Raw genomic sequence first — 18159 nt, 5'->3', positions numbered from 1 at the left:
TTATTTTTCGTAGCTATTAAATTTTGAAAAATAAAACAATAGGGTTAAAGTTCCGAGAGTTAATTTAGTTAAATTACTGGAATATTCAGAATTCATATCGTTTCAGAGCAAGAGCTCCGTGGCTTTGTGGTTAAAGCGCCTGTCTTGTAAAAAGGAGATCATGAGTTCGATTCTCGACGGAGCCTTGCTGTTATGTTACTTGAATTATTTTTCGTAGCTATTAAATTTTGAAAAATAAAACAATAGGGTAAAAGTTTCGATGAGTTAATTTAGTTAAAATACTGGAATATGCAGAATTCATATCGTTTCAGAGCAAGAGCTCCGTGGCTTAGTGGTTAAAGCGCCTGTCTCGTAAACATGAGATCATGAGTTCGATTGTCGTCGGAGCCTCGCTGTTAAGTTACATGAACTAGATTTCATAGCTATCAAATTTTGAAAAAATTAAAAATAATAGTTGATTTATATATGCATATATGCAAACAATAGGGTAAAAGTTGCGACGAGTTAATTGAGTTAATTTACTGAAAAATTCAGCATTAATATCGCTTCAAAGCACGGGCTCCGTGGCTTAGTGGTTAAAGCGCCTGTCTTGTAAACAGGAGATCATGAGTTCGATTCTCGTCGGAGCCTTGCTGTTATGTTACTTGAATTATTTTTCGTAGCTATTAAATTTTGAAAAATAAAACAATAGGGTAAAAGTTCCGATGAGTTAATTTAGTTAAATTACTGGAATATTCTGAATTCATATCGTTTCAGAGCAAGAGCTCCGTGGCTTAGTGGTTAAAGCGCCTGTCTTGTAAACAGGAGATCATGAGTTCGATTCTCGTCGGAGCCTTGCTGTTATGTTACATGAATTATTTTTCGTAGCTATTAAATTTTGAAAAATAAAACAATAGGGTTAAAGTTCCGAGAGTTAATTTAGTTAAATTACTGGAATATTCAGAATTCATATCGTTCCAGAGCAAGAGCTCCGTGGCTTTGTGGTTAAAGCGCCTGTCTTGTAAAAAGGAGATCATGAGTTCGATTCTCGTCGGAGCCTTGCTGTTATGTTACTTGAATTATTTTTCGTAGATATTAAATTTTGAAAAATAAAAAAATAGGGTAAAAGTTCCGATGAGTTAATTTAGTTAAATTACTGGAATATTCAGAATTCATATCGTTTCAGACCAAGATCTCCTTGGCTTAGTGGTTAAAGCGCCTGTCTCGTAAACAATAGATCATGAGTTCAATTGTCGTCGGAGCCTTGCTGTTAAGTCACATGAACTAGATTTCGTAGCTATCAAATTTTGAAAAAATTAAAAATAATAGTTGATTTATATATGCAAATATGCAAACAATAGGGTAAAAGTTGCGATGAGTTAATTTACTGAAAAATTCAGCATTAATATCGCTTCAAAGCACGGGCTCCGTGGCTTAGTGGTTAAAGCGCCTGTCTTGTAAACAGGAGATCATGAGTTCGATTCTCGACGGAGCCTTGCTGTTATGTTACTTGAATTATTTTTCGTAGCTATTAAATTTTGAAAAATAAAACAATAGGGTAAAAGTTTCGATGAGTTAATTTAGTTAAAATACTGGAATATGCAGAATTCATATCGTTTCAGAACAAGAGCTCCGTGGCTTAGTGGTTAAAGCGCCTGTCTCGTAAACATGAGATCATGAGTTCGATTGTCGTCGGAGCCTTGCTGTTAAGTTACATGAACTAGATTTCATAGCTATCAAATTTTGAAAAAATTAAAAATAATAGTTGATTTATATATGCATATATGCAAACAATAGGGTAAAAGTTGCGACGAGTTAATTTACTGAAAAATTCAGCATTAATATCGCTTCAAAGCACGGGCTCCGTGGCTTAGTGGTTAAAGCGCCTGTCTTGTAAACAGGAGATCATGAGTTCGATTCTCGTCGGAGCCTTGCTGTTATGTTACTTGAATTATTTTTCGTAGCTATTAAATTTTGAAAAATAAAACAATAGGGTAAAAGATCCGATGAGTTAATTTAGTTAAATTACTGGAATATTCTGAATTCATATCGTTTCAGAGCAAGAGCTCCGTGGCTTAGGGGTTAAAGCGCCTGTCTTGTAAACAGGAGATCATGAGTTCGATTCTCGTCGGAGCCTTGCTGTTATGTTACATGAATTATTTTTCGTAGCTATTAAATTTTGAAAAATAAAAAAATAGGGTAAAAGTTCCGATGAGTTAATTTAGTTAAATTACTGGAATATTCAGAATTCATATCGTTTCAGACCAAGATCTCCTTGGCTTAGTGGTTAAAGCGCCTGTCTCGTAAACAGTAGATCATGAGTTCAATTGTCGTCGGAGCCTTTCTGTTAAGTCACATGAACTAGATTTCGTAGCTATCAAATTTTGAAAAAATTAAAAATTATAGTTGATTTATGTATGCAAACAATAGGGTAAAAGTTGCGACGAGTTAATTGAGTTAATTTACTGAAAAATTCAGCATTAATATCGCTTCAAAGCACGGGCTCCGTGGCTTAGTGGTTAAAGCGCCTGTCTTGTAAACAGATCATGAGTTCGATTCTCGTCGGAGCCTTGCTGTTATGTTACTTGAATTTTTTTTCGTAGCTATTAAATTTTGAAAAATAAAACAATAGGGTAAAAGTTCCGATGAGTTAATTTAGTTAAATTACTGGAATATTCAGAATTCATATCGTTTCAGAGCAAGAGCTCCGTGGCTTAGTGGTTAAAGCGCCTGTCTTGTAAACAGATCATGAGTTCGATTCTCGTCGGAGCCTTGCTGTTATGTTACTTGAATTATTTTTCGTAGCTATTAAATTTTGAAAAATAAAACAATAGGGTAAAAGTTTCGATGAGTTAATTTAGTTAAAATACTGGAATATTCAGAATTCATATCGTTTCAGAGCAAGAGCTCAGTGGCTTAGTGGTTAAAGCGCCTGTCTCGTAAACATGAGATCATGAGTTCGATTGTCGTCGGAGCCTTGCTGTTAAGTTACATGAACTAGATTTCATAGCTATCAAATTTTGAAAAAATTAAAAATAATAGTTGATTTATATATGCATATATGCAAACAATAGGGTAAAAGTTGCGACGAGTTAATTGAGTTAATTTACTGAAAAATTCAGTATTAATATCGCTTCAAAGCACGGGCTCCGTGGCTTAGTGGTTAAAGCGCCTGTCTTGTAAACAGGAGATCATGAGTTCGATTCTCGTCGGAGCCTTGCTGTTATGTTACTTGAATTATTTTTCGTAGCTATTAAATTTTGAAAAATAAAACAATAGGGTTAAAGTTCCGAGAGTTAATTTAGTTAAATTACTGGAATATTCAGAATTCATATCGTTTCAGAGCAAGAGCTCCGTGGCTTTGTGGTTAAAGCGCCTGTCTTGTAAAAAGGAGATCATGAGTTCGATTCTCGTCGGAGCCTTGCTGTTATGTTACTTGAATTATTTTTCGTAGATATTAAATTTTGAAAAACAAAAAAATAGGGTAAAAGTTCCGATGAGTTAATTTAGTTAAATTACTGGAATATTCAGAATTCATATCGTTTCAGAGCAAGATCTCCTTGGCTTAGTGGTTAAAGCGCCTGTCTCGTAAACAGTAGATCAAGAGTTCAATTGTCGTCGGAGCCTTGCTGTTAAGTCACATGAACTAGATTTCGTAGCTATCAAATTTTGAAAAAATTAAAAATTATAGTTGATTTATGTATGCAAACAATAGGGTAAAAGTTGCGACGAGTTAATTGAGTTAATTTACTGAAAAATTCAGCATTAATATCGCTTCAAAGCACGGGCTCCGTGGCTTAGTGGTTAAAGCGCCTGTCTTGTAAACAGATCATGAGTTCGATTCTCGTCGGAGCCTTGCTGTTATGTTACTTGAATTTCTTTTCGTAGCTATTAAATTTTGAAAAATAAAACAATAGGGTAAAAGTTCCGATGAGTTAATTTAGTTAAATTACTGGAATATTCAGAATTCATATCGTTTCAGACCAAGAGCTCCGTGGCTTAGTGGTTAAAGCGCCTGTCTTGTAAACAGAAGATCATGAGTTCGATTCTCGTCGGAGCCTTGCTGTTATGTTACTTGAATTATTTTTCGTAGCTATTAAATTTTGAAAAATAAAACAAAGGGTAAAAGTTCCGATGAGTTAATTTAGTTAAATTACTGGAATATTCAGAATTCATATCGTTTCAGAGCAAGAGCTCCTCGGCTTTGTGGTTAAAGCGCCTGTCTCGTAAACAGGAGACCATGAGTTCGATTGTCGTCGGAGCCTTGCTGTTAAGTTTCATGAACTAGATTTCGTAGCTATCAAATTTTGAAAAAATTAAAAATAATAGTTGATTTATATATTCATATATGCAAACAATAGGGTTAAAGTTGCGACGAGTTAATTGAGATAATTTACTGAAAAATTCAGCATTAATATCGCTTCAAAGCAAGGGCTCCGTGGCTTAGTGGTTAAAGCGCCTGTCTTGTAAAAACGAGATTATGAGTTCGATTCTCGTCGGAGCCTTTCTGTTATGTTACTTGAATTATTTTTCGTAGATATTAAAGTTTGAAAAATAAAACAATAGGGTAAAAGTTCCGATGAGTTAATTTAGTTATATTACTGGAATATTCAGAATTCATATCGTTTCAGAGCAAGATCTCCGTGGCTTTGTGGTTAAAGCGCCTGTCTCGTAAGCAGGAGATCATGAGTTCAATTGTCGTCGGAGCCTTGCTGTTAAGTCACATGAACTAGATTTCGTAGCTATCAAATTTTGAAAAAATTAAAAATAATAGTTGATTTATATATGCATATATGCAAACAATAGGGTAAAAGTTGCGACGAGTTAATTGAGTTAATTTACTGAAAAATTCAGCATTAATATCGCTTCAAAGAACGGGCTCCGTGGCTTAGTGGTTAAAGCGCCTGTCTCGTAAACAGGAGATCATGAGTTCGATTGTCGTCGGAGCCTTGCTGTTAAGTTACATGAACTAGGCATGGACGAACGAATACTGAAGGACCGATGGCAGCCCATAGAGCCCCATACTAAGCGAGTAAACAACCAATGTTAAGCTTACTTCCCCATTTTCAGCATCAAAACGGAGGGGGGTTATGAAAAATACCGAGTCAAGTCCCGGAAAAAGCTAGCGCCATCTAGACAAACTAAGACGTTTGCTGCTTCCCTCTTTAGAACGTTGATTCCCCCATAAGCCCCCCACTATCCTGTTTGCTACTATCTGCCGCTAGAAGGAGAATTAACAAGTATTTTTTAACTTTCTCCCTCTGCCATCCGTCCTTCAGTATTGGTTCGTCCATGAACTAGGTCTCGTAGTTATCAAATTTTGAAAAAATTAAAAATAATAGTTGATTTATATATGCATATATGCAAACAATAGGGTAAAAGTTGCGAATAGTTAATTGAGTTAATTTACTGAAAAATTCAGCATTAATATCGCTTCAAAGCAAGGGCTCCGTGGCTTAGTGGTTAAAGCGCCTGTCTTGTAAACAGGAGATCATGAGTTCGATTCTCGTCGGAGCCTTGCTGTTATGTTACTTGAATTATTTTTCGTAGATATTAAATTTTGAAAAATAAAAAAATAGGGTAAAAGTTCCGATGAGTTAATTTAGTTAAATTACTGGAATATTCAGAATTCATATCGTTTCAGAGCAAGATCTCCTTGGCTTAGTGGTTAAAGCGCCTGTCTCGTAAACAGTAGATCAAGAGTTCAATTGTCGTCGGAGCCTTGCTGTTAAGTCACATGAACTAGATTTCGTAGCTATCAAATTTTGAAAAAATTAAAAATTATAGTTGATTTATGTATGCAAACAATAGGGTAAAAGTTGCGACGAGTTAATTGAGTTAATTTACTGAAAAATTCAGCATTAATATCGCTTCAAAGCACGGGCTCCGTGGCTTAGTGGTTAAAGCGCCTGTCTTGTAAACAGATCATGAGTTCGATTCTCGTCGGAGCCTTGCTGTTATGTTACTTGAATTTCTTTTCGTAGCTATTAAATTTTGAAAAATAAAACAAAAGGGTAAAAGTTCCGATGAGTTAATTTAGTTAAATTACTGGAATATTCAGAATTCATAAGAGAATAGTAAGCCTCGATACCCGCGGGCAGCGCAGGGGGGGATGAATTTTTTTTCCCCCATGGTTTATACCCGCGAAGGGGGGGACGAATTTTTGCCCCCATGCCTCCATCCCCGGAGGGGGGTTGGTGTGTCTCCCCCTCACCTCCTCCACCTGAAGGGTGGAGGTTGTTCTTGAGTGTATGCGCATGATCTTCTGTTTACAAGACAGGCGCCTTAACCACTAAGCCACGGAGCCCGTGCTTTGAAGCGATATTAATGCTGAATTTTTCAGTAAATTAACTCAATTAACTCGTCGCAACTTTTACCCTATTGTTTGCACATATGCATATATAAATCAACTATTATTTTTAATTTTTTCAAAATTTGATAGCTACGAAATCTAGTTCATGTAACTTAACAGCAAGGCTCCGACGACAATCGAACTCATGATCTCCTGTTTACGAGACAGGCGCTTTAACCACTAAGCCACGGAGCTCTTGCTCTGAAACGATTTGAATTCTGAATATTCGAGTAATTTAACTAAATTAACTCATCGGAACTTTTACCCTATTGTTTTATTTTTCAAAATTTAATAGCTACGAAAAATAATTCAAGTAACATAACAGCAAGGCTCCGACGAGATTCGAACTCATAATCTCCTGTTTACAAGACAGGCGCTTTAACCACTAATCCACGGAGCCCGTGCTTTGAAGCGATATAAATGCTGAATTTTTCAGTAAATTAACTCAATTAACTCGCCGCAACTTTTACCCTATTGTTTGCATATATGCATATATAAATCAACTATTATTTTTAATTTTTTCAAAATTTGATAGCTATGAAATCTAGTTCATGTAACTTAACAGCAAGGCTCCGACGACAATTGAATTCATGATCTCCTGTTTACGAGACAGGCGCTTTAACCACTTAGCCACGGAGCTCTTGCTCTGAAACGATATGAATTCTGAATATTCCAGTAATTTAACTAAATTAACTCATCGGAACTTTTACCCTATTGTTTTATTTTTCAAAATTTAATAGCTACGAAAAATAATTCAAGTAACATAACAGCACGGCTCCGACGAGAATCGAACTCATGATCTCCTGTTTACAAGACAGGTGCTTTAACCACTAAGCCACGGAGCTCTGGCTCTGAAACGATATGAATTCTGAATATTCCAGTAATTTAACTAAATTAACTCATCGGAATTTTTACCCTATTGTTTTATTTTTCAAAATTTAATAGCTACGAAAAAAAATTCAAGTAACATAACAGCAAGGCTCCGACGAGAATCGAACTCATGATCTCCTGTTTACAAGACAGGCGCTTTAACCACTAAGCCACGGAGCCCTTGCTTTGAAGCGATATTAATGCTGAATTTTTCAGTAAATTAACTCAATTAACTATTCGCAACTTTTACCCTATTGTTTGCATATATGCATATATAAATCAACTATTATTTTTAATTTTTTCAAAATTTGATAACTACGAGACCTAGTTCATGTAACTTAACAGCAAGGCTCCGACGACAATCGAACTCATGATCTCCTGTTTACGAGACAGGCGCTTTAACCACTAAGCCACGGAGATCTTGCTCTGAAACGATATGAATTCTGAATATTCCAGTAATATAACTAAATTAACTCATCGGAACTTTTACCCTATTGTTTTATTTTTCAAACTTTAATATCTACGAAAAATAATTCAAGTAACATAACAGCAAGGCTCCGACGAGAATCGAACTCATAATCTCGTTTTTACAAGACAGGCGCTTTAACCACTAAGCCACGGAGCCCTTGCTTTGAAGCGATATTAATGCTGAATTTTTCAGTAAATTATCTCAATTAACTCGTCGCAACTTTAACCCTATTGTTTGCATATATGAATATATAAATCAACTATTATTTTTAATTTTTTCAAAATTTGATAGCTACGAAATCTAGTTCATGAAACTTAACAGCAAGGCTCCGACGACAATCGAACTCATGGTCTCCTGTTTACGAGACAGGCGCTTTAACCACAAAGCCGAGGAGCTCTTGCTCTGAAACGATATGAATTCTGAATATTCCAGTAATTTAACTAAATTAACTCATCGGAACTTTTACCCTTTGTTTTATTTTTCAAAATTTAATAGCTACGAAAAATAATTCAAGTAACATAACAGCAAGGCTCCGACGAGAATCGAACTCATGATCTCCTGTTTACAAGACAGGCGCTTTAACCACTAAGCCACGGAGCTCTTGCTCTGAAACGATATGAAAGAGAATAGTAAGCCTCGATACCCGCGGGCAGCGCAGGGGGGGATGAATTTTTTTCCCCCCATGGTTTATACCCGCGAAGGGGGGGGGACGAATTTTTGCCCCCATGCCTCCATCCCCGGAGGGGGGTTGGTGTGTCTCCCCCTCACCTCCTCCACCTGAAGGGTGGAGGTTGTTCTTGAGTGTATGCTCTCTCTTTGCGCTAAGTCCCCTTTTTTTATTCTGACTTTCACTTTCTCTTTACCCAGCCCGATACCCGCAAGAGCGTTGTGAAGGCTGGAGAGTTTTTTTTTCTCTCTCTCTCTTGGTTCCCTGACTTTCACCGTCTCTTTCCCTTTGACCGTCTCTTTATTTTTACGCTTGCGAATGTACTAGCCTAGCGGCGCGAGAGCGCTGTGAAGGAGAGTTTTTTTTTTCCTCTCTCTTTTTTTCCTCTTCTCCTTTACATGTGCAAAGCGGGGGAATGCGTGTACAACCATAGCGGCTCGCGTTTTCTCTCCGAATAGCACTGAAATGTTATAGGAATATATCTCTCGGGTTCCTCTTCTCCGTTACGCGTGCAAAGCGGGGGAATGCCTGTACAAGCCTAGGAATTTCTATCCCAACGTTTTTTTAATTTTACACGGAATTTTAATTCCGGTAATATTATTTACTTTTGCGATATGTATAAATCAAGAGGCGTTAAATACTTTATCCATGTTTTATTTGTCTATATATAATTTTAAATATTTTATCCATGTTTTATTTGTATATATATATAATTTTAAATATTTTATCCATGTTTTATTTGTATATATATATATATAATTTTAAATAGAAAAAATTGAAAGATTAAAGGCCTGTTTGTAAATGAACATCATTTGCTACAGCTCTGAGGAAACGTTTTTGCCTAAACCGGTCTAGGACTCCCTCATTGGGGGTACCCGCTCTCCCCTTGAAATAGTCGGTGATAGCGGCATTGAGACTAAAAATAGAAAGAAAAGATATTAGGGATCCGTCTTTAAAAAAATAATGCTAATTAACTTACGAGCCCGAGAGAGACGTGTTAACGTAAACCGGCATAGGGTTTCCGGGAGTGGGTGTTATGTCAACGAATGGTATGAGTCGAGAACTCAACTCCCGGAAGACAACGTCGTCCTCGCGGAGATCAAAACCATGTCCGAGATTCTCCGCGCGAATCCTCACTAAGTCCTTATGGACATCAGCAAGGATCCTATAAAAAAATGTTTGAATATAGCCATTAAAGTTTTAAAAAATATAGAGACTTTACCTGAAGAGGCTGCAATCATTTGGCAGATGTTCATTTACTCTCGGCGGGTTTTCCTGGGGTTGATGTGGGGGTGGCTGACGCTGTTGATGTGGAGGTGGCTGACGCTGTTGCCACTCGTAAAAATTTTGTCTCGGGTCCTCCTCGTCGTCCGTGTACAAAAGAACATCGTCAATATGACTGTACGCCCTAATAAGTTCAAAAGTTAGTCTTTCCACGATTTCAGAAAAAAAAACAGTATGCTCACATGATAATGGTGGATGATGTTCTGGCCGAAGCTAAAGCGAGAATGATTTTAGTATTGGGAAACTCTCCGTATATATAGTATGGAGGGGGACCGTTGAAACCCAGACACTCTTTACCCCCCCCCTTATAATATACAAAAACGGTTTCTTACCTTTGGGGGCTAGGGGCGGGAAATTGAATAGCCCCCCGAGACGCGGATATTTATGTTATCGAAAAAGCCCTAGATCTACCATCTGTTGGGCGAGCACCCCGTAGGCGACTTTGTCGAGGAACAGTTTCGCCCGACGTATGTCGTGCTCGGTTGCTCTCCGAACGGACGCGGCGTCAATCACGCCGTCAGCATCAACCTCCCCTTCGGATTCCCTGTATATTCGGGCTCTCCTTTTAAAAAACTTTAAGATGGCCGTATTGAGACTGTAAAGAAAAAAGAAATTAGAAATGGTCTTAAAAAAGAAAAAAACTATATAACTTACAAGCCGGAATAACAGTTAGCTATGTTTAAGGGCTGTTCCTCGACTAGGGGTGCCCCCTCTAGGGGCTCTACAGGGAATACCATGAAACCCAATAGGGTTTGACCCAGGGCTTCGATAACATAATTTGTCTCGACCGAGTACACTTGTTCGATGGCCGGGCGTACTTCGTTGTTGGCAAGCCATTCTTCTTCCTCGGCCTCCTGACGGATCTGGGCTAAGATCCTGATCAAATTTTATGGAGGAAATATAGCTACTAAAAAATAGGAGAAAACATGGAATGTTTACCGTTGGATGTTGCAATCCAATGGCGTAGGATCTTCATCATCCTCATCCAATTCCTCATCCAATTCCTCATTCTCCCATTCCTCCTCCCCTCCTTCCACCACCACTTCCTCTAGTTCCGCTAGAGGAAAAGGTTCTTCTTCCAAAGGTTCATCTTGGACAGGTGGGTTTAGGAATTCAAATACCTCATTCCCAAACGGTAAAGGGTTGGGTGCCCTAAATAACCAAAAAACTTATTCTATGGTTTCAGGAGAAAAAACATTATACTCACATGTTGAAAGTTTGGTGCAGGATTTAGTCTTAGTAGTAGTGGTTCGTCAGTGTTTAGGCTGAGAGTGATTTTTGTATTGGGTAAATTGCCGTATTTATAGAAACCATGGAGAAACCGGGGGGTTCTTTTAGTCTCCGACGCTCTTTCTATATACCCCAATACAAAAACCTTATGATCTTTCCAATATTCAAAAGTTGTTATTGAAGCAAACGAGACCCCAAAATAATACAAGTCTAGACCACCTCACATATCTAAAAAAAAACAAGAATTTGACCCAGACTTCAAATGATTTCTAACGGTAATAACAACACATTCCTAGCCGATTTCCATGTACCCTAGCTTTCAATACATTAATAAATACAAGTCTAGACGCTGTCACATTCCTAAAAAAAAACAAGAATTTGACCCCGAGTTCAAATGATTTCTAACGATAATAATAACACCGATTTCCATGTACCCTAGCCGCATGTCTTTCAATAAATTAATAAATAATACAAGTCTAGACCATCTCACATATCTAAAAAAACAGAATTTTGACCCCGAGTTCAAATGATTTCTAACGATAATAATAACACCGATTTCCATGTACCCTAGCCGCATGTCTTTCAATACATTAATAAAAACAAGTCTAGACGCTGTCACAAAAAAACAAGAATTTGACCCCGAGTTCAAATGATTTCTAACGATAATAACACAATCCTAGCCGATTTCTTTGTAGACTAGTTAATGTTGTCCACAATGCTTTAGAAACGTCTTGTTATGGTCCTATAAATATATATGCCTATCCAGATCAAATGACAAAAATTACGTTTTAAAAAATTTATTTCAATACAAATTTACACCAGGCCAAAAAGATTGACAACGCTTATACGTTTCTTTAAATAAGAAGTTTGAGACATTAATATATTAAATATATTATACGATTGAAAATCAAAACTTATTCCGCGTTCCTTTAATCTACTTTCAAAAGCCATTAATATTTTATACGGTGAAACGTACGAGCCAAAATATGATAGTACACGATCAAAATTAATATGATCTTCAATTTCTTCGAAGGAAAAGAATTCACCGTAACCTATGTGTAATATTTTATATATGGTAATAAGTTCAGCGCAGATCAAATCACCAAGTAATAAATACACCTGTTCGTTCGATACAAGCTTTTTCACATGTTCATTAATATATGGCATTAATCGATTTAACTCGCTTGCTTCTGAAGCGTTCAATGTGAAGTCGATACTGTCTCCACCCCTGATATTCGTTTCCAGCTTTAGATTGTTAAAGGTTGCGTGTGCTGATGTCGAAGATAATGGAGTATCGGCTAAAATAGCGTCGTATGATGTGGGTTCTTGGCAACTTGTCCATCCGCTAAGCGGACCAATTTTGGATGCAAAAGCTTGCCAGGTGTCAACATCAAAGCGAAACGTGGACAAATCTGGTTCTTTCTGGCATATTCTAATCTCTATATTGAGATCAGACGTGAATCCGAAAGATAGAAATACTTCTCCCAAATGAAATCTCGAATTGATTTTACGAGGTTTGGACGGGAGTTTTCGTTTACGAAAATTATCAACTTCCATTCTTATCTTAAAAAAAGCAACCGTTGCTATTATACCAAGCGAGCGCCCAAAACTGTTACGCAAAAATTCTACTTACAATTCAAGCGACCTTCTTATTCGACTGTCAAAATCAAAGTGAGCCCTAACATGGCTTATGTCTTCATTCTTTAGAGGGGGGAGAAAGGGGGTTAGTTCTAGTTCTAGTTAAAGGTTGGCTTCTTTCATATAGGGTAAACATGTCTGGGCAAAGATTTGTTCTAGTTAGAGTTTAGCTTGGGGGTAGAGAGAGAGGGGGAGTTCTAGTTAGAGTTTAGTTTTGGGGAGAGAGGGGGGGGTGGCAGTTCTAGTTAGAGTTTGGTTTTGGGGAGAGAGGGTGGGTGGCAGTTCTAGTTTAAGGTTGGCCTCTTTCATATAGGGTAAACAGGCCTGGACGAAACTGTGTTGGTCGGTTCTTGTTAGAGTACGGGCTCTTTAGAGGGAGAGAGGGGGGATGTATCTAAAAAAGATTACATTTTTGCTTCGTAAAAAGCCGTTACGTACAACATGTGGGGGGAGGAGGGGGGTAAGCTGAGTGTTATGACCTATATAAGGCGATATGTTGAGTATGCAAAACTCATTCTCTACTTCAGAGTTATAAAGTAAAGACGAATAGCATAGTCTCGCTTTTAGAAAAGTTTTACAAAACCTGCCCGGACACGTCTTGATTTGAAAGGTAACGCATTTTTATATTCTTTTTTGTTTTTCATGGGGATAGCATTTAACGTAAGTTTTTTTTTTTTTTACTATAAAAACGCGTAAAGATGGATCAAGAATCTATTTTATTCGAGATCGAGGAATTGGCCGCGTTACGACCATGGCCAATTAAGAAAATTTACGCTTTTTTCTTTAATTTATGTACATTTCTCAAACTTAACCCAGCTACAGTCGGGGAAATTTTACCGCCTTGTTTGTCTAATAGAGGATACGCTATTCTTGAAACATTTACAGACATATTTAAATATATGTTAAGCGTACCGCGTGAACCCGAACAATGCCGCAACGCGGAAGAGTTGGACACACTCTATAATAATGTGCCTTTAGCGTATCGTGATCTATATAGGGCCCGTTTCGAACAAAGAGCGTTAGAAATAAATCAACGCGATATAGACGCTCAAGAATCTATTTTATTAGAGATCGAGTCGTTGGTTGTTTCGCGACCTTGGCCCATTGAGAAAATCTACGCTTTTTTCTTTGATTTATGTACAGTACTCAAACTTAACCCAGCTACAGTCGGGGAAATATTACCGCCATTTTTGTCAAATAGAGGATACGCTATTCTTGAAACATTTACAGACATATTTAAATATATGTTAAGCGTACCGCGTGAGCCTGAACAATGCCGCGACATTAAAGAGTTGGAAACATTCTTTAATAATCTGCCTTTAACGTGTAGTGAGCAATATATGGCTCGTTTCGAAAAAAGGGCGTTTGACATAGGTCAACGCGATATAGACGAAATGCAAGCTGAAAATCTACTCGTTGATGAGCAAGATGAAAACATGATTAAAGCTTTTAACATTTTCGAAAAGGAAGAATCAATTGTGCGGGAATTTGAATCTTCCCAGAACGATCGTATAGCTCGCGACTTTTTAAACAATAATCCAGAGCTGGGTTTCGCCTCTCAAAACGATTTCGCCTCTATAGATTTTTCGGGTCTTAGTAATTTCCCTGACCAATCTGGAGGCGGAGCGAGGGGGGCAGTTATGACGCCAATAGATTCTCTACCTCACTGTGAAATTACGGATCAAAGAGTGCAAATGTACCCTAGATTTAACCTAACGGGTCTCGAAATCACCGTAAGAATAACTAATAATTTGGTTGAAGGCTTAGCCAATATTGTCCAGGCCGTTCTTAATAGGTTAGCTCCATCTGATATGATTCAGATAACGGCCGAAAGTTTAAGCTTGCCAAACAGGGGCGAGATATCACTCTCATTTCGTAGAGCTGACCAATTGGACTCTAAATCTGTTTTAGATGAGATAGAGTCAGTTTTATACGATGATGAGTTTGAAAGATTCTTTTTGGGACCCATCGTCTTAAAATTTCACGTGGTGAGAATCCCGGTAGAAGGGTTTGGCCGTGCTGCTCCCAAAGGAGTGCGGTCCTTTGATATCTTTTCTCGTGACTCTCGAGGAATTATCAGGATAGTGAACAATGATAATCTGTGTCTAGCGAGAGCGATTTCCGTGGCAATTGCACATTCGGAGCATAAGAAAAACCCGACTAATATCGCGCTTAAAAACAAATTTAAGTCGATTTCGTACACACGAGCGGATAGAGGCGATACGGCCTCTCAACGAGATGCCGCTATAGAGCTTTGCCGCAAAGCTAAAGTTAACCCGAAAGACTGCGGTAAAGTAGAATCTATACAAAAATTTAAAGCCGAATTAGCGCAATATAATATATTAATATATATTTTTAAAAATAATTTGCCCGAGTTGATTTTGGGGGAAATCGACAATGACGACAATAGACCTCGTTTGATATTAATTAATCAAAATAGACATTACAACGTCGTCACGTCTTTAAGACCTTTGTTCGGGATGGACCATTACTGTGAAAATTGTCTGGTAGGATTTAGAAACAAGAGAGATCATAGTTGCAATCTTTATTGTTACAATTGTTTACGAGATCAAACTTGTACGGGTGCTGACCGAGCGTGTGACAAATGTCTCAAGGTTTTCAAAGGAGATGAATGTTTTAATTATCATAAACAAGATGGTGTAGACGGGAAGAGTATTTGCGCACAACTATTTCATTGCAAACAATGTTTCACGCAAATAAATTTATTTAAGCGTAAAAATCAGCCCCATACGTGCTGTGAGACCTATTGTTCTGTGTGCAGTAGATACACTCCCAGTCCACACTATTGTTACGTTCAGGTAATTAAAGAAGAACCTCCTAAAGTTCGCCAAGCTAAGAAACAGAAAGTTGTCCCTGATTTGCTTTATATTTTTTATGATTTTGAAGCGATTCAGATATTAGAATCTGAGGAAAAAAAAGGGGCGTTAGTCCACCAGCCTCTCCTTTGCGTATCAGAGATGGTATGCGAAAGTTGTATCGATGTGCCCGAGGCTGGTTTCGTCTGCGGGAAATGTGGGTCACTAGGCCCGAGACAGAGAGTTTTTGAAGGAGCAAACCCTGTTTCAAATTTTTTAGCTTTTCTAAGAACATTAGCCTCTGTCAAGAAGGTAACTTTATTGGCTCATAATGCTAGCGGATACGATAATCAGTTTCTATTGCGAGAGATTATGGCTCTAGGCGAAGAATTTAAACCTAACTGCATAATTAACGGCACTAAAATTATAAATTTAACTGTCTTTAATTTAAATTTCCTTGACTCTTTCAATTTTATCTCCGTACCACTCTCTAAATTCGCCGCCACTTTCGGCTTAGAAGATGCGGCAAAGGGTTATTTCCCTCATTTTTTATTTAACGTGGTTAAAGATCACGTCTTCGACCTTAATAATCAATTAGCAACAAATTATGTCTTAGAAAACCAAATGCCTCCTCCAGAAGCTTACGGGTCGGAAAATTTAACCTCCAAAAATCTCAAAGAGTTTATGGAGTGGTACGATAAACAAATTGAGGAGAAAAAAGGCTTTAATTTTCTGGAGGAATTAAAGTTTTATTGCATCAAGGATGTTGTGATATTAAAGTTAGGTTGTCTAGCTTTTAGAAAAATTTTCTTGGACATTGCCCAGGTGGAACCTTTCCAGGTCGCGTGTACTATAGCCGGTTTGTGTAGCTGGGTATACAGGAGACACTTTATGGATAAAGATTCTATAGGCATTATTCCTCATAACCTCTATAGAATGATTGATAATCAGTCACTTGTGGCTATAGAATGGTTATCCTGGTATGCTCACGAAAACGGCGTAAATATACAGTCTGCGTTTAACGGCTCTGAAGCCAAAGTTTTGAAAATGAAAGTGGACGGCCTTTGTGATAAAGATGTTCTAGAGTTTAACGGGTGTTATTTCCATGGTTGCCCCAAATGCTACAAAGTCAACCGTAACCAATCTTTGCAAGGTGATCCTGGTCAAACCTTGAACACCTTGTACGTCAGAACTTTAAAAAAGAAGGAACGAATCGAGAAAGCGGGTTTTAAAGTAATAACGAAGTGGGAATGTGATTGGACTAAAGATAAAACCGATAATCCGGCTATTGGTGTTTTTCTGGAAGCAGAAAACATTAAAGAAAAAGTACGCGAACCTTTAAATCCTCGCGATGCCTTTTTTGGTGGAAGAACGTCGGTACTTAAACTATACCATAAAGTATCCGGCAGCGAGAAAATGCATTACGTTGACGTAACTAGTCTCTATCCTTTCGTCAACAAGAGAAAGAAGCTGCCAGTCGGGCACCCAGAAATTTTACTGGATAATATTCCCGACATTTTCACATTCGACGGATTTCTGAAATGCGAAGTTTTGCCGCCAATTGGCCTCTTTCACCCTGTTTTGCCCACAAGGTTAAACAATAAATTAGTTTTCACTCTTTGCCGGGAGTGTGCCTTGAAACGTTTCCAAGGAGACTGTCGCCATTCCGACGAAGAGCGAAAACTAATCGGCACTTGGGTGATTGATGAACTTCGTGCCGCTGTAAATCGGGGTTATGTTATCCTAAAAAAGATAGAGGCCTGGAAATACAAGGTGCGACAATATAACCCTGAAACTGGCGAGGCCGGCTTGTTTCAAAAATACGTTGATTCGTTCCTTCTTCATAAGCAGACGGCTAGTGGTTACCCCTCGAATTGCGTTACCCCCGAGGAACGTGACAATTATATTAAAAATTTTAAAATTAGAGAGGGGGTACTTTTAGACCCAGTCAAGATTAAAAGAAACGAAGGGTTGCGTAGCGTAGCAAAACTTGCCTTGAATAGTCTTTGGGGTAAATTCGGGGAAAGAGTGAAACCAACCAAAACGGAAATTATCAAAGAACCCCGCAGACTTTACGAACTCTTAAGTAACCCGGATGTTGAAGTAAAAAGCGTTTTAACCATAAATGAAGAAACGCTGCTAGTCAAATGGGTTCCTACGACTGAGGCCGACGTTGTTTTGAAGCATACCAACGTCTCTATAGCCTGCTATACAACGGCCATGGCCCGTCTTTGTTTATTAGAATATCTGGAAATTGTCGGGGATAAATGCTATTACCACGATACAGATTCTCTTGTGTACATGTCCCCCCTGGGAATACCGCTAATAGAAACTGGTAACTTTCTGGGTGAAATGACCAACGAATTGGAAGGTTATGGTAAAAACGCCTACATTGATACCTTTGTCAGTGGAGGATGCAAAAACTATAGTTATTGGGTAACAGATCCAGACTCTGGCAAAAGGTTCAATACAACCAAAGTCAAAGGGTTTCGTCTTAATGTCTCTAACGAGAAACTAGTCAATCACGAAACTTTAAAAGGATTACTAGGCGTTGATTTAGACAAACCCCTTTTGCCCATAACTGTTCCAATTCCGAGACACATTTCGAGGCTTCCCAATCACACGCTTGTCTCTATAGACACTCACAAAGTTTATAGAGCCACGGTCGATAAAATCCGTATACTAGACAATTTCAAAACAGTCCCCTATGGCTACCAGAACCCAACTTAATTTATTAACTAATTTATTGATTTATTTATTTATTAATTTAAAACTAATTTATTAATTTAAAACTAATTTAAAACTAATTTATTAATTTAAAACTAATTTATTAATTTAAAACTAATTTAAAACT

The 18159-nt window shown here is 37.8% G+C and overlaps 2 protein-coding genes and 19 non-coding genes across 21 annotated transcripts; 14 read left to right on the top strand and 7 right to left on the bottom strand.

Annotated features, from left to right (window-relative positions):
* Nucleotides 1–317: 317 nt before the first annotated feature.
* TRNAT-CGU (transfer RNA threonine (anticodon CGU)) lies at nucleotides 318–390 on the top strand. The gene has a single exon. It is a non-coding gene; the product is annotated as a tRNA-Thr (tRNA).
* Nucleotides 391–557: 167 nt separating this feature from the next.
* TRNAT-UGU (transfer RNA threonine (anticodon UGU)) lies at nucleotides 558–630 on the top strand. The gene has a single exon. It is a non-coding gene; the product is annotated as a tRNA-Thr (tRNA).
* A 132-nt stretch (nucleotides 631–762) lies between these two features.
* On the top strand, nucleotides 763–835 carry TRNAT-UGU (transfer RNA threonine (anticodon UGU)). The gene has a single exon. It is a non-coding gene; the product is annotated as a tRNA-Thr (tRNA).
* Nucleotides 836–1402: 567 nt separating this feature from the next.
* TRNAT-UGU (transfer RNA threonine (anticodon UGU)) lies at nucleotides 1403–1475 on the top strand. Its single transcript has one exon. It is a non-coding gene; the product is annotated as a tRNA-Thr (tRNA).
* Nucleotides 1476–1607: 132 nt separating this feature from the next.
* On the top strand, nucleotides 1608–1680 carry TRNAT-CGU (transfer RNA threonine (anticodon CGU)). Its single transcript has one exon. It is a non-coding gene; the product is annotated as a tRNA-Thr (tRNA).
* A 158-nt stretch (nucleotides 1681–1838) lies between these two features.
* On the top strand, nucleotides 1839–1911 carry TRNAT-UGU (transfer RNA threonine (anticodon UGU)). The gene has a single exon. It is a non-coding gene; the product is annotated as a tRNA-Thr (tRNA).
* A 132-nt stretch (nucleotides 1912–2043) lies between these two features.
* Nucleotides 2044–2116, top strand: TRNAT-UGU (transfer RNA threonine (anticodon UGU)). The gene has a single exon. It is a non-coding gene; the product is annotated as a tRNA-Thr (tRNA).
* Nucleotides 2117–2480: 364 nt separating this feature from the next.
* On the top strand, nucleotides 2481–2550 carry TRNAT-UGU (transfer RNA threonine (anticodon UGU)). The gene has a single exon. It is a non-coding gene; the product is annotated as a tRNA-Thr (tRNA).
* A 574-nt stretch (nucleotides 2551–3124) lies between these two features.
* Nucleotides 3125–3197, top strand: TRNAT-UGU (transfer RNA threonine (anticodon UGU)). Its single transcript has one exon. It is a non-coding gene; the product is annotated as a tRNA-Thr (tRNA).
* Nucleotides 3198–3765: 568 nt separating this feature from the next.
* TRNAT-UGU (transfer RNA threonine (anticodon UGU)) lies at nucleotides 3766–3835 on the top strand. The gene has a single exon. It is a non-coding gene; the product is annotated as a tRNA-Thr (tRNA).
* Nucleotides 3836–3967: 132 nt separating this feature from the next.
* TRNAT-UGU (transfer RNA threonine (anticodon UGU)) lies at nucleotides 3968–4040 on the top strand. Its single transcript has one exon. It is a non-coding gene; the product is annotated as a tRNA-Thr (tRNA).
* An 816-nt stretch (nucleotides 4041–4856) lies between these two features.
* On the top strand, nucleotides 4857–4929 carry TRNAT-CGU (transfer RNA threonine (anticodon CGU)). Its single transcript has one exon. It is a non-coding gene; the product is annotated as a tRNA-Thr (tRNA).
* A 495-nt stretch (nucleotides 4930–5424) lies between these two features.
* TRNAT-UGU (transfer RNA threonine (anticodon UGU)) lies at nucleotides 5425–5497 on the top strand. Its single transcript has one exon. It is a non-coding gene; the product is annotated as a tRNA-Thr (tRNA).
* A 364-nt stretch (nucleotides 5498–5861) lies between these two features.
* Nucleotides 5862–5931, top strand: TRNAT-UGU (transfer RNA threonine (anticodon UGU)). Its single transcript has one exon. It is a non-coding gene; the product is annotated as a tRNA-Thr (tRNA).
* Nucleotides 5932–6453: 522 nt separating this feature from the next.
* Nucleotides 6454–6526, bottom strand: TRNAT-CGU (transfer RNA threonine (anticodon CGU)). The gene has a single exon. It is a non-coding gene; the product is annotated as a tRNA-Thr (tRNA).
* Nucleotides 6527–6658: 132 nt separating this feature from the next.
* On the bottom strand, nucleotides 6659–6731 carry TRNAT-UGU (transfer RNA threonine (anticodon UGU)). Its single transcript has one exon. It is a non-coding gene; the product is annotated as a tRNA-Thr (tRNA).
* Nucleotides 6732–7103: 372 nt separating this feature from the next.
* TRNAT-UGU (transfer RNA threonine (anticodon UGU)) lies at nucleotides 7104–7176 on the bottom strand. Its single transcript has one exon. It is a non-coding gene; the product is annotated as a tRNA-Thr (tRNA).
* Nucleotides 7177–7308: 132 nt separating this feature from the next.
* TRNAT-UGU (transfer RNA threonine (anticodon UGU)) lies at nucleotides 7309–7381 on the bottom strand. Its single transcript has one exon. It is a non-coding gene; the product is annotated as a tRNA-Thr (tRNA).
* An 816-nt stretch (nucleotides 7382–8197) lies between these two features.
* TRNAT-UGU (transfer RNA threonine (anticodon UGU)) lies at nucleotides 8198–8270 on the bottom strand. The gene has a single exon. It is a non-coding gene; the product is annotated as a tRNA-Thr (tRNA).
* Nucleotides 8271–8975: 705 nt separating this feature from the next.
* Nucleotides 8976–10089, bottom strand: LOC149601397 (uncharacterized). The gene is made up of 5 exons (XM_089860899.1): nucleotides 9954–10089; nucleotides 9804–9834; nucleotides 9560–9745; nucleotides 9317–9502; nucleotides 8976–9253 (listed from the first exon to the last, which is right to left on the bottom strand). Coding segments are annotated over exons 2-5 (507 nt in total). The 5' UTR covers nucleotides 9806–9834; nucleotides 9954–10089; the 3' UTR covers nucleotides 8976–9120.
* LOC149601396 (uncharacterized) lies at nucleotides 10009–11727 on the bottom strand. The gene is made up of 4 exons (XM_089860921.1): nucleotides 11669–11727; nucleotides 10561–10773; nucleotides 10276–10497; nucleotides 10009–10216 (listed from the first exon to the last, which is right to left on the bottom strand). Exons 1-4 carry the CDS (start codon nucleotides 11725–11727, stop codon nucleotides 10009–10011), a joined length of 702 nt encoding a protein of 233 aa, XP_089717047.1.
* Nucleotides 11728–18159: the final 6432 nt, after the last annotated feature.

Source organism: Phalangium opilio, unplaced genomic scaffold (genome assembly GCF_054372755.1).
Source record: "Phalangium opilio isolate 3A_F unplaced genomic scaffold, DU_Popi_V2 ptg000360l_1, whole genome shotgun sequence".
Lineage (NCBI taxonomy): Eukaryota > Metazoa > Arthropoda > Arachnida > Opiliones > Phalangiidae > Phalangium > Phalangium opilio.
Note: the sequence above shows the minus strand (reverse complement) of the source record. Positions and strands in the feature narration are given on the sequence as shown.

What these genes read in the sequence shown, in the direction of transcription:
- LOC149601396 (XM_089860921.1), bottom strand. Translation starts at nt 11,727, where the DNA reads ATGTCTCAAACTTCTTATTTAAAGAAACGTATAAGCGTTGTCAATCTT. An exon ending in GTCAATCTTTTTGGCCTGGT is followed by an intron (nt 10,774 to 11,668) that starts GTAAATTTGTAT and finishes TTGGTTATTTAG; the next exon opens with GGCACCCAACCCTTTACCGT. An exon ending in TTGGATTGCAACATCCAACG is followed by an intron (nt 10,498 to 10,560) that starts GTAAACATTCCA and finishes AAATTTGATCAG; the next exon opens with GATCTTAGCCCAGATCCGTC.
- LOC149601397 (XM_089860899.1), bottom strand. An exon ending in AATGATTGCAGCCTCTTCAG is followed by an intron (nt 9,503 to 9,559) that starts GTAAAGTCTCTA and finishes ATTTTTTTATAG; the next exon opens with GATCCTTGCTGATGTCCATA. An exon ending in AACACGTCTCTCTCGGGCTC is followed by an intron (nt 9,254 to 9,316) that starts GTAAGTTAATTA and finishes TTCTATTTTTAG; the next exon opens with TCTCAATGCCGCTATCACCG.